This window comes from Wolffia australiana, chromosome 16 (assembly GCF_029677425.1).
Source record: "Wolffia australiana isolate 7733 chromosome 16, ASM2967742v1".
In the NCBI taxonomy this organism is placed as follows: domain Eukaryota; kingdom Viridiplantae; phylum Streptophyta; class Magnoliopsida; order Alismatales; family Araceae; genus Wolffia; species Wolffia australiana.
Genome location: NC_135850.1, coordinates 3,685,998 through 3,704,206, shown reverse-complemented (window position 1 = coordinate 3,704,206; position 18,209 = coordinate 3,685,998). Strand labels below are relative to the sequence as shown.

Below are 18,209 nucleotides of genomic sequence, written 5' to 3'. Positions count from 1 at the left end.
GTCTTTGGCTCTATTGGTCGGTTGAAAATATCGGATATTGATCTCACATATCACTATTTTCATTTATCAAAATATAATGCATATGATTTATCATTTTACTAGAAAACATATAAATGAGTAATTGCTCCTTATGTATAACTAATATTTAAACATATAGAAAACATATATATGTCGTCTGTTAGAGTATAACTAAATTATTGATACTCAATTAAGTAAGACTGGTTGAAACTGATTGAGCAACTGATTGAGTATGACTAAGTAAGACCCAGCCAACAATCCACCTAATATTTTGAACAATAAACAAACCCCAGCTTGACTTGGTCTACCATATTTATTGCTTTATTGGTAGAGCGCAGTACTTTTCTCACCAAATGCCTTTGAAGCCATTTATTGTACGTTTACTCTAATTCTTTCATAATATAGAACAAGTGTTGCTTATTTTCTAATCCGCTACTCGGAAATTAGACATCAATATCCAAATACCAATTTTCGGTATGAATTTTGATTTTCCGAAATCCGCAAACCCATATCAGATCCGTATCTGGTATCGACACTGTCCTCATCCCTACGATATCTGTCCAGTTATCTGGCATCGGGTGGATATTCGATATCCACCCGATATCTGATATTAGGTATCTGAAATCATCTCAAATTCATCATGATATCGGATACTCGATGAATATTGCTCGGGAAAATACTGCATTGAACGCCGGGTAAGCTGCCTCCTCTCGATGCCCAGAACAATTAACTGCTTCATTCATGTAGAGGTTATTCATCATGTCTCATATAAAGTCATCATAGTACATGATGGCCTTTCCAATTCATGGGTTGTTTATACTCTGTGTCTCTTAAACTTCGTTCATTCTCTCTTCTCCATTATTCCTTAGTGATTACTCCCTTGTCTTGGGAGTTCATGGAAGAGCTTCTCGACTGCAGCATAGGACAAGCCTATGCCAACCACCGCATACTGTGGACGTTGGCGTCACGCAAGCAAGGTCCAAGGGTCTATCGTATCGTTCTATACGCCTTCCTCTTGATCGTGTCCTGAGTGGTATTTTCAAGATTTTACCATAACATCTTCCCTCTTCTTTGAACAGATATAAGGTCACACGACATGTATTACGCGAGACAAAAGTCTGCGGTAACATAATTTGACGTGAGTCTCCTGTGAACGGGTAGGATACTTGACCAACCTTACTGCGGAGTGCCGACTGTCATCTCAGTAAGTATCGTCCCAAGGTGCTGTAGAGAAAGAAGAGTAAGGGGAGGCTTAATCTGGTCATCTTTTCCGGCCATGGTCCGGCCTCATCTCGCTGTAGGCTTTGTCCACGCCACGCAGTTTTTTTGCCGACTGGGGGATTCTCTTACCTCCACTTTCGAGTCTATCTGGCGGTTTTTTCGTGCATGAAGAGGAGTTTTTCAATATTTCTTACATCAGTTGCGTTTGATTCAACTACAAGTCAGAAGACGCTCTTTGTCCTACTAACCTTCGAAAGCGAAACATCTACGGGAGCCGCCGCAGTTTTAAGAATGTTAACTAACATTCTACACTTGTTGTGCTTCGAAGCGGATGCTTGATTACCCCCGGCGTGGAGTAACACGCGGAGCACATCTCCCGCGGCCCGATGACGATTTTAAATCGATGGTGCAAGTTTGAGTTTTAATGAATTCTGCTCCCAACCTCAAACGTATCCACGTCCATCTGAGGCTACGGTATGAGTCCCAGGAGAAAACCGACGCGGCCCTCATCGAGTGCAGAATCTCTTCGTTGCGCGAGCAAAGACGATAATAATTAGAAACAAACAAAATTACGCCCGGGACGATAATTTACTCCAACCAAGGATTACCGCGGAATAAGACGGGAAAAAATCTTCAACAGAAAGCCTTGTGGTGCCCCATTTGAAGGCCGTTGTCGCCGGTTCGCAGCGGAAAGCAACGGCCAGGGTTTTTCATAGCCGGTGAACTTGATTATCAACGGTAGCTTCTAGGCCTTCCTGTCCCTGTCATCTATCCGCAAGAGCAACATTTGGATATAGCTTTCTTCTCGCAGACGCGATTGACTCTGGGAAACTGGTGAAGAACCTCTCTGCGTCAACGCGGCGCAGCTATGAGGTTGCACTAGTTAACAGATGACGACTGACGCAGACCTTGTGCCCTTCGTCAAAACCCGTCGAACAGAAGCTTGCTCGATTGACCAACGTAAGCCTCCCTTCCCTTGGGAGTCGCCGTAATTGCGGGCGAGTTGTTGGTCAACGACTCCTCGATTTGGTCCAATCCTTCATCCCGCACAAAATTCCTTAAACCCGATAAAGAATCTACGATTACGTCGTCCTTCCAGTTCCTTCAAGCTCCACGCTGCGAATACTATTTAAGGGGAGCCCCCGAACATTCATTCATTCATTCGTTCGTTCGTTCTCAGAGTAAAGAAAAGAGTCTATACAGAAGCCATGGGAAGCGTTTCTTTGTGCATGTTCTATGCGTGCCTCGCACTGGTGGCGGGGTTTGCGAGCGGAGGCCCCATAACTTCGTGCAGGGATACCCCGTACCCCGATGTCTGTAGAGAGGCCGTCGGGCCGATTGCGCTTAACGGGGAGTCCAAGGCGCCCATGAGCTTCGCCAAACTCAACGTGCGGGGGGCGCTGCAGAGAGCCAGTCTGACGCGCGCCGCCGCGTGGAAAATCGATCTCCGCACGCTCGACCCGCGGGCCAGGGCTGCGTGGGAGGACTGCTTGGCCCTCGCAGAGGACACGGTCGGCCAGTTGAACCGAGTGCTCGACCCGGACGTCCCGTCGTCGTCCGACGATGAGTTGACGTGGCTGAGCGCCGCCATGACCCACCACGAGACTTGTCTGGAAGGGTTCAGAGACCTTGGCCTGGACTCCAAGTTGGCTAGCACGCCGTTCGCCTCCCCCAACGTGACGCGGATGCTGGCCAACTCGCTCGCGGTGACGTCGTCGGCCTCCGTTTCCGGGGCCGGGAATCGGCGACTCCTCTCCTCGGGCTTCCCCAACTGGGTCTCCGCCGCGGACCGGAGGCTCCTCCAGAGTACGTCCGTGAGGGCCGACGTCGTCGTGGCCAAGGACGGGTCCGGCAATTACAAGACTATCTCGGAGGCGGCGGCCGCGGCGGCAAAGCGCACCGGGACTGCCCGATTCGTGATTTACGTCAAGGCCGGGACTTACAGCGAGAACGTGCAGATTTCGGCGAAGAACGTCATGCTCCTCGGCGATGGCAAGGACAAGACCGTCGTCACGGGGAGCAAGAACGTCGTCGACGGCTCCACAACCTTCAACTCCGCCACCGTGGGTGCGTTCTCTCTCTCTCTCTCCTTTCCTTTTATATATTTTTTAAAGGGTCTTATGCGTATTACTATTATTATTCCTATTCTTATTTAGCATTATTTTGTTATTATCCCCGTCTCCGCAGCGATGGGAAATCAACTGACTCTCATTAACGGAGCAATCCTTACTCCTCTTACGCCCTCAACGTCGCAAAACGACCGACTGACTCGCATTCGTCTCTTCGCAGCGGTGAACGGCATCGGGTTCATAGCCAAGGGATAACCTTCGAGAACACGGCGGGTCCGGCGAAGCACCAGGCGGTGGCCTTCCGCTCGGGGTCGGACCTCTCGGTCTGCTACCAGTGCAGCTTCAAGGGCTACCAAGACACGCTCTACGTGTACACGCAGCGCCAGTTCTACCGCGACTGCGACATCTACGGCACCGTGGACTTCATCTTCGGCAACGCCGCGGTGGTCATCCAGAACTGCAACATCCTCCTCAGAAGGCCGATGAGCAACCAGAAGAACACCATCACCGCTCAAGGCCGGTCGGACAAGAACCAGAACACCGGAATCTCGATCCATAATTCGAGAGTGGCCGCGGCCGAGGCCCTGGGCTCGATAAGGTCTTTCCTGGGACGGCCGTGGAAGGAGTTCTCGCGCACCGTGTTCATGAAGTGCGCTCTGGACGGGATTATTGACCGGGCCGGGTGGCTAGAGTGGAGCGGCAACTTCGCCCTCAGCACGCTCTACTACGGCGAGTACCTGAACACCGGCGCCGGTGCCGAAACGAGCGGCCGCGTCAAGTGGGGAGGGTACAAAGTCATCTCCAGCGCGACGGAGGCTGGCCAGTTCACCGTCGGCAACTTCATCGGCGGCAGCTCGTGGCTTGGCTCCACCGGGGTGCCCTTTACGGCTACGTTATAATTTTAGGCTTAGCTGGACTCGGGTGTTTTTTATCATTTGGATAGGTGTCAGAAAATACGTCGAATAAAAGGTGTACAGGGGAAGATAATCCCCCCCCCCAAAGGAATTGATTATTACTTTTATAAATTTTTTATATGAAATTGCGTGGCCCTGTGAAGAATGATATCGCGGGTGGTTAAACAAATCATCCGGACGTACTTTGTTCGAACGTCGAATCAAAATGGCCATCCGAGAACGGGTATGGTCAACGGCCTGATAAAGGTAATGAGCAGTAAAATTTCATCGCAAGGTTAGTCTTGCGAAAAAGGGAAAACGGTCTTTTTTGCATCTTTGAACTACCAACAATAACTCTAGGCTGTACAACAAATGGGCTAAAGTTTTGTTTTTCCCATACTCTGCGCATCGTAACGCCCTACGGCCCCCGACAAGCCCTACATTCAAAGCTGCCGCTTCCCACAATCATGGTGACGACTCATTAGTACTCGTGTAATACTCAAGTTTTTACGGTACTATGGAAGAGGCTATCAACCATATCAGGGCTCGTTCGCATGTGAAAGCCTCATTTCTTGCCTGTGTGAACCCAACAAATGCGGGCCACGGCTTCATTACTAAGCGTATTTTTCGACTTCAACGTGAAGAATTGAATGGCTTCCGATTATATTAGATTATCGATCAGTGTTCAGCTGTAGACGGCAGGTGAAAAGCAAGAGGTTAGTGAGAGAGAAGGTCTCTCCTATTTTGTAGGCTTCAAAGATGGCCGTCGGCGGCAGGAAGTTGTGGGACTCCTTTCTTCCATTACTTTTTAAAAGGACGGATATTTCGTTCGCGATTGCAGCACATTCAGAATGAAATGGAGAAAAATGTGGCAAAATCGACGATTCTTGTTTTACTTAAGTACTCTACCTCCTATTCGAGCAGTGCCCCACGTATGCAAGATGCCCACGTATATTCATCCCATCCTTAAAACTGCACCCTCTCTAAGTCTCTATGTTGTCCCGTTTGAAATAAACCCATCAAACAGCTTAATAGGTTGCTCTATATATGGAAGGATTGGTCAGTAAAGGACATAGATATAGATAAAGCTTAAAGCTTCGAGGCAAAAAAATTAATAATATACATATATATCAGAAATAAAATTAATAACATACATATATGTCAACGGACGTAGACGGCCAGCAGCCAAACAATAAGGTGGCCCACGAGAGCAAAGATCCTATATTTGAAAGTCGTATTCTAGAGCCAGCTGCTCCGGCAGCTGCCGTGGACCGGTGGTTCGTCGCAAAACGCGTTACTTCGTACATCGCCGTCGTTTGAATATCTGCCACAGTTGCCCCGCGTGAGAAGTCAAAAACACCAAACCCGCAAATCAGCCTCGCATTTCTCCGGTATCCAGATTTTAGCCTAGCTGGATAAACCGTGTTTCAGTCTCGGAAGAAAGATTGCACACGCTACGCATCCACACTTCACTTCCAATTTCCATAAATACTTGCAAGTTCTTCCTCTCCACTCCACATTCCAAGTTCCCACTTTGCCTTCTCACTCACTTTCCATTCCCTCTTTACTCTTTTGTTTTCAGAAATTGTCTCCAATGGCCAAGATCTTACTGCTCGGCTGTCTGCTGGGCCTCTTGTATTTACTTGAAGCCTCCTTGGTGACAAATGCCTTCCCCATTACATCGTGCAGGCAACTTCCGTACCCAGATGCTTGCTATTCTATTGTACGAGCCACTCCCCTGTTGGGCGAAGAGAAATCAAGATTGGGGTTTCGTCAGATGAATCTTCAAGGCGCGGTACTGCGAGCTCAGAGAGCGCTGAAGTTAGCCTCGGGCGTCAATCTCGCTTTGATGGACGCGCGCACAAGGGCGGCCTGGGCCGACTGCATTGAACTAGCCGAGGACACGGTCCGCAAGCTGAACAAGTCCTTGGCTTCCTCTACGGCCGATGACGAGCTGACCTGGCTCAGCGCCACGCTGGCCAACCAGGAAACGTGTCTCAACGGGTTCAAAGAGCTGAACCTCTTGACCGGAGCTTCAGATATGCCCTTCATCTCCACCAACGTCTCTCGCTTTCTCAGCAACTCTCTCGCCGTCACTCAGTCCAGCGCCGGCGGTAGTGGCAGGAGATTGCTGTCGCGGGGTTTTCCGGTGTGGGTCTCCGCTGGCGACCGTAAGCTCTTGCAGAGCTCGGCTGTGATAGCTGATCTGACGGTGGCCCAGGATGGAACGGGGAGCCATAAGACCATCTCTGAAGCTATCGCGGCGGCGTCGAAGCTAAGGAAAGACACTAGCAAGAGATTTGTGATTTGGGTCAAGGCTGGGGTCTACCAGGAGAACGTCGAAGTTCCAAAGTCAATGAAAAACTTGATGATGATCGGCGACGGCATCGACTCCACTGTCGTCACCGGCAGCCGCAACGTAATAGACGGCTCCACCACCTTCCGTTCCGCTACATTCGGTGAGAATTAATCTTCGATTCTAGTATTTACAGATGGCGAGGACGAAATCGTCGTCGTTATCAAAAAATCTATCGACGTTGTGGTCGACTCGTCGTTGTTGTTGGTGGGCTTGAAGGACAATGAGGGTTTCGTCCTTCCATCCCTCGGCGGACGAATGAGTATGACAACTTCGTGAACTCTAATTTTTTACAGTCGTCTATTTCGTCGACCGTTTCCCGCTGGAACGAGACGAAACGACAAGCCCTGAAACGGATGGCTGAAGAGAGGGACTCGGTCACTCCCGCTCCGTCCGTCCCAAACCCTAGTCCTGACTTCAAATCCTCGCAAAAAACTTTATTCTGATCGTTATTTCTTGGATATACAGCTGTGGTGGCAGACGGGTTCATCGCGAGGGACATGACCTTCGAGAACACAGCAGGACCAGAGAAGCACCAGGCCGTGGCGCTCCGTTCCGGCGCGGATCTCTCCGTCTTCTACCGGTGCAGCTTCAAAGGCTACCAAGACACGCTCTACGTGCACTCACAGCGCCAGTTCTACCGTGACTGCGATATCTACGGCACTGTTGACTTCATCTTCGGCGATTCGGTGACCGTTCTGCAGAACTGCAATATCAGAGTTCGCAAGCCAATGAGCAACCAGAAGAACATAATAACGGCCCAGGGTCGATCCGATCCGAACGAGAATACTGGAATTTCGATACATAATTCGAGAGTGTCGGCTGCGGAGGACTTGGGCGATATTAAGACCTTCCTTGGTCGGCCATGGAAGGAGTACTCGAGAACTGTTTTCATGAAGTGCACGTTGGACAGTTTGATTGACCCCGCCGGGTGGTTGGAGTGGAGTGGGAGCTTTGCGCTGAACACATTGTATTATGGGGAGTATCAGAACACTGGGGATGGGGCTGGCACAAGTGGACGAGTTAAGTGGGAAGGTTACAGGGTGATTACCAGCGCGGCAGAGGCTGAAAAATTCACCGTCGATAGCTTCCTTGAGGGTGGCTCCTGGCTGCCGTCTTCCGGAGTCCCATTTTCCCCCCGGCTTTGATGAACTAACTGAACTAACGAACGGGATATACTTCATTTGTAACTTTCTGACCTTATTCTATTGCTGTAATTACACATTATTTTAAGCCATTCGTACGCGGAAGCCTTGCAATAAAAAGTTTCTAATGCAGGACTTGTTTTGCGTTTATCCGGGAATAAATTTTAAATTATTTAGTGTGTGATTTCTGACCATATGTTTCTTGTTGAGTGTGTGATGTCAAAAAAATATCATAGATCTCTTGTTTATTTTATTAAGTATGAATCAATAATACCATACAACACATGAAACGGAACACATAATTCAGGACAGATAAATGAAGTTAAGGGAGCGTTCCTGATTACATTCATATCTTCATCTTTAGAGGTAGACCTTTGAGTCAACTAGTAATCAGCTTAGTCTTGAGAGTAATTTGGTTGTCAAAGAATACCATTCCTATGACTCGACTTGCCTCTATTTAGAGGAACGAAGATCATCATTATCCTCTTTAGTCTATCTTGACTTAACCTATTGTTAAATTCAAGATTTAATTAGCCTCTACGCAAATAATTTAAATCTCCGTATTTCATAAAAAAAACGTAATCCTAAAGTTGGGAGAATGGATTACATTATTTAGGGATTAAATGATATCTTAAATCAACCATAATATGTAACATTGTCCATATTAGAGATTACAACTTAACAGTATATACTACACATATTCATGGATCACGAGTTTGCCTGATTCCCCTACCATGGTCCTTGTAGAGGAGGCGACATATAAAGCCTGCATCGCGTGATTCTAAGCCGATGCGATATGTTTAGCATTAAAATTTAAAAGCCAACCGATGCCCATTTCATTTGGCACGTTGACCAGGTCAGTACCAAAACGTACTATATATATAACACTCCCAAAAAACGCTCAGAATTTTGAGAATGTCATTTTCCAGGTTTATTAACGACCAGGCCAATCCTTCTCTATGTGTGATAGGGTACTAATTACTTACCCAAGAAAAAAGTGATATACAATAAGAAAAATTAAAATCATACCATTATTACCTTTTGACAATCACTTTTGTATGACAAGCGCACATTAATGTCTCTTTTGAATTTATTAATGCAAATCAAGCTCATTTATCAAAACAAACAGTCCTAGCTTGGATTCGGCAAGAAGTCCACCAAAACCATAGAGTGGTCATCATTGAATCATTCACCCTTGTTGTTATTTGAGATAGCTGAACAAAAGTTGAAGTGATGAAGCTCTTGTCTAAGACATTGGATCATTAAATAATTTTTTTCTAATGATTTTCCAACACATCCGTATTAAGTAAGACAACCAATAAAGGTTATATGGTTAACCATAACATACGTAATCCAAGGAGGGACAATATGTACATGGTAGGCATTGACAGAAATGTTCTATGAGAAAGTTTATATACTCCTTCGTAGCTTCTTGAACATGAGGTGTATCTTGAAACCCAGTAGAATACTAGCTTAACCAATCAATGGGGTTAAATTAATTTTTATTAATTAACCCATATATGGATAAATTTGATTGATAAATTTGGTCATTTAGGTTATTAGGCAATTAGAGGTCAAAATGGTCTTACACAAAGGGTGCATTTGATCTGTCCAAAGGTGGTTCACTCATCAAATTCCAATTTATTTTAGAGGTTCAATACAACTCTTTTTTAGCTTTTATTTTTTAAAATCATTTTTAGATAAATTCAGCCACAACCTTAAAACCTAAGACACATTTCTTCAAAATTCTCTAGGTTTTAGGGGGAAAAGATTGCAACAAACGTAAAAAGTTCCCATTGAAAATCTCATAAACACCACATTAATTTATCCATGAGTATTTATGCATGATATCTAAGTAAACAGAAAATTATTATTTCTCATCTATTTAAGGTTAATAGGAGTTTAATGTAATGATTAAACAGAGAGTGTAATTTATTTTGATATAAATAAATTTACATTTATAAATCTGGCCATTCTCACAGCATTTATAAACAGAAAGCAAAAGTTATCAGATACCCAACTTAAATGATGTTTTTCCCATAGTAATTAGCTAAAACTTTGATTAAATAATTCAGCAGCTAGTAATATAAATTAAAACTTAGAGCAAAAAATATGAATCTTGAGGATAAATTAAATAAATATGTTCCATTATTACTTAAGAATGAATCTTGGGTTGAAGTAAAATACAGAACCATATAATGATATTTTAAAAAATACTTCTGAAATTGTAAAATTTATCAAAGTTTTTTTATGATCTCCTTGACCATAGTTTAGTCTCTCGAAACTGTGACTCCATGTTGAGTTATACATTTCTCATATCTATTCTAACATCATATACCTTAGATTTTTAATTTTACTTCCTCCTTGCCTAGAAATATATCTCTAGATTTATTCCATATATGCCTATGGTATGCATATTTTATTCATCCCGAAGAATCATATATTTTGAGCATCTTTGCATAATTTATTAACAGTTATCAAGTTGTGTTACCGTCATTGTTTAACATCTCCTTTTGAGGTGCCATCTTTGTTTTTATCAGACGTGGTGTGTAAAAGTGCTAGCTCTTGATTTCTGTGTGACTCAGCTCAGCTATCTTGATAAATGTGATTAAAATTTTTTAACTATTTTTAGAGCTATAAACAATATCCATTGTAGGTAAATATAAATCATGTTTATATATTTTTATTTATATTGATAGTTGTATGTACCTATTGTTATGTCCTTAATATTGTTATTCATTCTACATAAGTGAATATTGCTCTAGATAGCTGAGATGATATTTGTATAAAGTAGAAGAATATGCTGAGGGATCTATTGTAGTTTCTTATAGGGTTGGGATAATAATAAGATGCAAGTCTTATAGTAATGACGTTTGATATCTTATGTCCCTAATTGAGTCCATTCACTACTTATTGAGTTTGTTTGAGTGATTATATTGTACTCCATATTTTTAAAATATTAACAAATAATTTATTTTTTAATCATGTTCTACATTTGACTTCACATCCAGGTTTTATAGCTTTCTATAAGTTTATTTTATTATTTTATCATTCCGAATGGTAATTCATATGCTTTTCTTATCATTATCATTGAAATAAATCTGATTCAATTTGATTTTACCTATAAATCATGTTGTATTTAGTCATTCTTAAATGCACCAGTCTAGTTATCAAAATTTTATGGGAAGTAGATCGGCCCATTATTTCCTATGTCTCAAGTGTTACCTTTCTAATTTGACTACGCTATTAGAAAGCCTCTTATTATCCTCTTTTTAGTAATTGTTAGTGAAATTCATCGGAAATGTTGACTCACATAAGGATGATGATACCATCAGACAAGAATCAGAAATAACTTCATCGTTTTCTCTATTATCATCACTTCACAATCAACAATCTCATTCAAAAAATCAGCATGTGAATTTTATTCTTCTTGTATCCATGTCACTGCACATATTAAACTTTCTTCAGTTATACTCTAGACGTCAACATGGTTCTTATTACAATACTGATATATATAGTGAAAGCATCTCTTGGTATCATCAATTCATTTCTATTATTGATCCTTTTTCCATATTTTCTATGAGCTCATTGAAATTAAGTTTCATTAATTCAAATTCATCTAATAAATTATTGTTCAACTTCATTAGGATTTTCTCTTTATTTTGGCATATCCATGTCATTTGATGCTCTATCATTTCAAGCCCCTTGTTTTACAGTTCATCAAATGAGGTTAAAATTACTTTTATGTTTTCATATAATTATGTGCCACATATCTTCTTAATATTTAAACTTAGAACATTCCTAAATTTTTTATTATTAAATCTTGAAGTCCATGACAGTATGAAAATTTATCAAACCTTCCGATCATATCCTGCTATTCTCCCAATATTTTGTTTTGATGAATTCAAACTTTAAAAAAAAATTCCACCATTTATTTCTATTTATATGAAAGGTTCCTTCATGTCACCATGTTCTTATTAATAGTATATTATATGTGGAGATCACGTTTTTATATGTTCTCTATGAGTACAATTCCATGAATTTTTGATATATTCATATTTATACTATATCTATCGGGCTAGAGTTAATTTAATATTTATTGTCCTCTGGGTCTTTCAATACCTTATTTGGAGCTTCCATTAACATCTTCCACAACTCAAATATCTTGCTTTAAAATTTTTCATCCTACTCTTCCAAAATGCAAATCCAGTGGTAAAAAAGTTGATCTATAGTCACATTCATTAGCCATTAGTTCTAGCCAAAAAAATTATGATCAATGCCTATTTAGGAAAATAATACCATTATTTCTTATCAATTTTTGATACATAGGAGGATGATGTTTAGGTTTTCTAATGGTTCTGTTTATTTCTTGTATATAACCATCTATATCAAAATAAAGTACATGAGGTATGAGAGATGGATTCGACTCATGGTTTTATAGATGTTTGTGAATTATCCTAATTCATATCTTCACTTACTCTTCCCAATGACTCGAAAAAAATTCACCCAACTTAATAGTCTTTGAAAATACTATATGCTTTCAAGGATAGGTTAAGCCATAATTCTTAAAAACCCCTATGCAACTAGTGATTTTCAAGGAATAAGAATAAGACAGTGTGTTTACTAGATATCGATTATTCTGGTGCTCATAATAAATCTTAGCTTTACACAAGGAAATGGTATCTTGATTATAGTGCTTATGCATACAAAAGTAATCTGACACTTGAGTCTCCACCATGAAATGTCCACCTTTCTACCAGCTCAGCATGGCATGCTTTTCTTAGTAAGAATGTAATACAATTCCCTTGTTCTCACAATGATGAATACAATCAGTGAGCTTTTGGATACCATGTTGGGTATTTTTTGTGAACATGTAATCTAAGTGGTTTCATTTTTAATATAGATTCAATGAAATACCAGTATGCATAAATTCAACCTTTCAAGCACTTAAACAATGAATTTAACGTTAAGGAGTATAAATGTCTAAGTCATACTAAATGTGATAAGGATATCAAATTCAATCAGTTGGATTTAGTATTTCTGTCGATTAAAATTTAATTTGTACATTTGATTCTTATTTCAACTGGTAATGGTAATGTTTGTATTTTGATTTTTCATATTTATAGTAAAAACTAGCACAGATGGGATTCTCAAGCAGTGATATCTTTTTAATAAATAAAATATTTTGATATAGATTTAGTCTTCTCCTGTAACTAGTTAAACCAAAGCAGAAAGCTTACAGTGATTTTAAAACTGCTAATTAAATAAAACCATACAAGTATTGTGTTTTTTATTAATAAAACAAATGAAAGAGAATAGAAATGTAACTCAAATTTTCCTTTGAAGAATAGCAAAACAATTACTTTTAAGGGTATCCTTCATAAGGAAAACCCTAATTACTCTTAGTCAGTGTGACCAACGAGCAGATGAAGTTGTCCCATGTCTTGGAGAAACACAAGGAAAGAGTACTTTAAGGTAGTTCTAAAGCAAAAAGAGATGACAAAGAATACAAATGGTTCATGCCTTCAAACAGGTCGCTAGAACAGGAACCAAAGGTAGTACCTTAATGAGATAGCTCTAAGAGAGATAATCATAATGATGTTCACAAGGTACACAAAAATGAGAAAAAGATAAGGTGAAGCTGAATTAGGTAAATACCGAAACAGTTTCAAATATTACTGTTCAGAAATCAAACCTCCTGCTTCCCCTGGGATATTCACTACCTTTTAGAATATGGATATTACTTTCCTAGCATAATAAATGTATCAAAAAATAGAGTGTTCATATTTAAATGAGATTCATTAATGAATTGCAAAAGGAAGTCTTTGATAAATTCATGTAACTATAAAGTAAAATTATATATCTATAAACTTTTCAATTACTCTTTGTCAGATTGTGAAAATATTTTTTGCATTTGGAACTTTCCAATGTCATGAGGGATAAATCCATATATTTGATAAAATGTTTCCTGAAAAAATATTATTATGATGAGAAATAATGATCTCCATGAGGAATGAATATTAGGGAATGGCTAGTATACTAGAAGAAATATTTTATAAGATAGGAAATATGGAGAGGTGGTGATAAGTAAGAATAAATATTGGTAAGGAATACCACATGAACGTTTATACAAATTGAATAAGGGGCATAGTTTTGATGATGATATATCTTATAATTAGATATGGATGTACAGTTACATTGAATTAGTTTGACAATTCTTGCTTTTCTTTGACCAAACTCCAAAAAATGTCTCAAACCAGCTCAACAAAGTTAACTTATTGTCTATTGGGCCTCTTTTATTGTCGAAACAATGGCCTGGGTTTTCTTGTGGGCCCAAAACATGGCTTTAGCTCTCTGTTTTTCCAGTTTTCATCCAAAATCACCATGTAATTTATGTAAGTCTTTTGTTTTCATTCCAAACTATGATGACACACAAGAAAAATTCAGTTAACTCCAAGGAATCAACTGGAGTTCATATCATAAACTAGCAAAAATATATGACAAAAGGGATAATAAAATGATACTTTATAGTTGAGTTTTCCACCAAATTTACTCCATAAACCATTGTGTTAAAATGAGAAATTAATATGGATAACTGGGGTTATAATCATAAATCGTTAAAAATATATAGAACAAAGGGCTAAGTTGGCATTTTCTAATTTTAGCACAAAAAAGGTATAGTGTAGTTATAAACCAAAAATAATTGTAAAAAAATCAAATGTAAAAGCCCATTCTATTTTGATGTTATCAATCAAGGATTAGTAAAGTAGCAAAATAAATTTTATTTTGATGGTTATTAAAATCACAGTCGTTTCCATTATAAAATTTTGAGGTTAAATTACAATATTAAATACATGTATATACAGATCTGATTATATATCAAATGGTATGTATGGATAAAGAGATACAGAGGCATATATATATATATATATCTAGAGAGAGAGAGAGAGATATGAGGCTGACATCAAAAGTTAAGCTCAAAGTTCTGTCTATATCATCAGTTATTCTGACCCATTGATTTTTTATCTCTCCTAATCAATTATTGCATTAAATAATTTATTTAATTATTTCATTAAATAAATTAAATTTAATTTATTATAATAAATTAAATTTAATTTATTATAATAAATTAAATTTATTTGTGTTTTATCATTATCCTTACCTTATTGAATGCTCCATAGAAATCTTGGATAGATGGTCTATCAGAGATAAATAATTTCCATGCCATAAGAGATGCCGAAATGAAAGAAACCCATTTTATGCATGTTAAAATGTAAGGTTGTCTATCCTAAGAGAGAATGTATGGAACAAATAAGCTCAAGACTAGAACTGAAAAGTGTGGGTCAGGTGAATATCTAAAAGAGACATTTGAATACTTTTAAAACCATGAGACAGTAAAAAACTGTTTATTGCTAAAAAATTGTTTTATTGGGAGATAATTATCTTCTACTAGAAAATATTATGAATAAAACTGCATTTAAATTAATTCCATATCCCCATAAAAACACGGTCAAATTGGATGAAAACTCAATCATGTCCATAAACAGATAAAAGAGCTATGTTTGTATCATAGAGTAAATATATGTTTTTGAAATATTTGACATAATATTGAGAGAGAGATTATTTTTGAATAATTAATAAAAAATAAATAGGTTTCATAAATTAGCATACAAGTTAAGGAGTTAGTTTAGGGGTTTTATGAAATTTTTGATTGATCAAAAGGTAAATCATCGGTCACAGCCATGGATTGGTCACCAAAAATCCACAAGCATCAGGTATTTGAAAAGAGAGTTTATTTAATTAATATTTTATTATTTCATATTTTTATGGAATTAAATATAATTTGTTATGAACAAAATAATAATATAAAATTCAGTATTATTCTAAAAAGACAAAATATTTTTTCCTATTTAATCAATTTATCATAATTTTAAAATGCATTTGGGGGTTTTAATAGCGCTTGTTTTTGGCGGATTGCATCAGGAGTGAGTGGAGTAGATGGGATTTATAAAATACTGCCACTTATTACAGCAGGAATGGGGGTGTCTACATGCTATCTGGTGACAGTATAGGGAGATATGGATTACTGGCACACATTATGGCAACAATAGATGATGGATATACGCATGTGAGTTGTAGCGTCAGTAATGACATGTGGAAAGGTGAGGACCTAAGCTATCCTCTTGGATTTAATTTAGGAAAAGTGATGAAGGAAATAGACTGGATCATATAAGTGCTCTCAAAGGTGTATATATGGGGTACTCCTGCACTAGAAAGGGTTGTCAGGTCTATTTTCCTTGCACTTTTTGCTTTGTGGCAGTGGCTAATATTAAATTTCCTTACATATCACTATTTTTATTCTTCATTGACCTCTCGTCTAGTGCCGACAACTGCACCTCTCTCACCCTCATTGTTAAGTCTACCTCACCTTCATGTTGAGTTATACATTTGCCCTAGAGTTGACCTCCATCTTCCCATTGTGGTTCTCAAAGGTACATGCTCATGCAACTGGCACATCATTTCTTGTTTCATCTCCTATTGCAACCTTAATCCCACCTTCTGCACTTTAATCCTCCATGTGGCCTCCTTATTTATTAAAAGGGCATATGTTGATGTCTTTGGGCCCCAGCCCAGAAATCCACCATGAACATAGATATTAGAGCCCTACAGTCCAAGGGAACCTAGACTCTTGTCCCTTATCCTACTGATGCCAACATTATGATGTACAAGTGGATGTTCACCTTGATGTTTCTATCACTCTTCATTAGACTCATGTTGTTGACCATGGATTTACTTAATCCTATGATATCAACTACATTGGGACCTTATCTCCTATGGTTTGACATCAACTAGACATCACTTGTGCCTTTCTCAGTTGAACCCAAATTAGCAGGTTTGTATGGGTACTTTATATCAAGGGAGTATTCTCAAGTTTATTTTCTCTAATTCACTTTCTATGAACTAAAGCAAAGTTAATGTGCTTGATTTGTAAAGTTCAATAGTCTTCTCACTACTTTTGGCTTCACATCCCCCATTACGGTCACTAAGATTATGATGAAGAACATATTAGTCAGCTTAGTAATTCAAGACCATATCGAGAATATCATCAACAATTTATGTTGATGATATTCTACATAAAGTTTGTGACGAAGCAGGTATCTCTTTTGACTAAGCATATCTTCGGCAACACTTTGTCACATGATTTAGGGACACCAATCTACTTCCTTGGGAGTAAGTTTGATTATCAACCAGATAATCTAGCTCTGTTCTGACACAAATATGCTGGTGATCTTATCCATGAAATAGGGATCCTAGGCTGCAAACATGAAACATGACCAATGGAAGCTTTCCCAAATTTTTGGGATGATTCTACACTAATGGATGATGATAGTCGCACTTGGTGGTTATTCGGAAAGCTGATATATTTGTCCTAACATTGAGCATACTAGCTGTCTCATTAGTTTTTTTATTCAGGTACCTCATCAGTCCCCCAGGAAAGGGCACAAATGAATCCAGGGCTTCATCAAACAAGCTCGATGAAAGGAATTTCTCTTCAAGAAGCACAAACATATCCATGTGGAGACATACTCTGACGTAGGATATGGTGGAGATAAGGGAAACTCAAAATTGGCCTCGGGCCATTACATATGCATTAGTAGATATATCATCACTTTGCAATCATGGAAGCAGAAAACAGTCTCTTGTTATAATGCTGGAATGGGATACCATGGTATGATTGAGGAGGTTCATGAGATGGTATGATTACAGTCTCCCCAGGAGAACTTGGATGTCACTATTCCAACACATATCCATGTGTAGAGTGATAAATAAGATGACATCTTCATCGCTGAACATATTAAATTCATGAGCTGACCAAGGCTGCAAAGTTCTCTGCAATGTCATCTCCATATCGTGGTCTGCATCTTCAAACCAACTAGAATGCATCAGACCAAACACCTTTATAGAACTTTTTATGATGCTCTATACATCAATTTAAGCATATTTTTGTGCGGACTGTTTGGTCATATATTCCCACTACTCTCTTTCTTTTTTTTCACTCAATCCTATGCACAAACTTGTATTCCTCATGCCATAAAAATTCATGAGGTTTTCTCCAATATTTTTAAAATACCAAAAAATGATAAGATTATGCTTGCATCATGATCACATGCTGACTAGTCCTTTGTTGTCATGACCAAATGGAACCTCAAGATATCATGGATGAGCTTAGTGATAAACAAAAAAATTAGGGTTTTAATACATCATTGGTGTTTTTGAGTTTAAGCAATAAACCTTTGACGTAATTTAGCTAGTGATGAGTACAGATCATCTCCACAGGAAATGGTAATTAAGGATTTATTATTCTTCAAATAGCGATTAGTGAGATGAGATGAGGTATAAATAAAACACATGTCAAGTGATGAGAAAAGGTAGGTCATGATGGTGATAATTTGTAATTGAATTCAGATGGTTGTAGTAGATAGTAGATAGTGATAATCAGATTTTT

At 39.1% G+C, this 18,209-nt stretch overlaps 1 protein-coding gene, 1 long non-coding RNA gene and 1 pseudogene across 2 annotated transcripts; all 3 read left to right on the top strand.

The window, feature by feature from the left end:
* The first annotated feature begins 579 nt into the window (after positions 1 to 579).
* On the top strand, positions 580 to 1,434 carry LOC144713448 (uncharacterized). The gene is made up of 3 exons (XR_013584055.1): positions 580 to 713; positions 888 to 1,003; positions 1,098 to 1,434. It is a non-coding gene; the product is annotated as an uncharacterized LOC144713448 (long non-coding RNA).
* A 914-nt stretch (positions 1,435 to 2,348) lies between these two features.
* On the top strand, positions 2,349 to 4,347 carry LOC144713447 (pectinesterase-like; annotated as a pseudogene).
* Positions 4,348 to 5,712: 1,365 nt separating this feature from the next.
* On the top strand, positions 5,713 to 7,850 carry LOC144713605 (pectinesterase-like). Its single transcript, XM_078588242.1, has 2 exons — positions 5,713 to 6,660; positions 7,026 to 7,850. Exons 1-2 carry the CDS (start codon positions 5,796 to 5,798, stop codon positions 7,703 to 7,705), a joined length of 1,545 nt encoding a protein of 514 aa, XP_078444368.1. The 5' UTR covers positions 5,713 to 5,795; the 3' UTR covers positions 7,706 to 7,850.
* Positions 7,851 to 18,209: the final 10,359 nt, after the last annotated feature.

Bases quoted from the DNA above. Each gene is read 5' to 3' on its own strand.
- LOC144713605 (XM_078588242.1), top strand. From the start codon at position 5,796: ATGGCCAAGATCTTACTGCTCGGCTGTCTGCTGGGCCTCTTGTATTTA. The intron at 6,661-7,025 runs GTGAGAATTAAT...TTGGATATACAG, and splicing joins CTTCCGTTCCGCTACATTCG to CTGTGGTGGCAGACGGGTTC.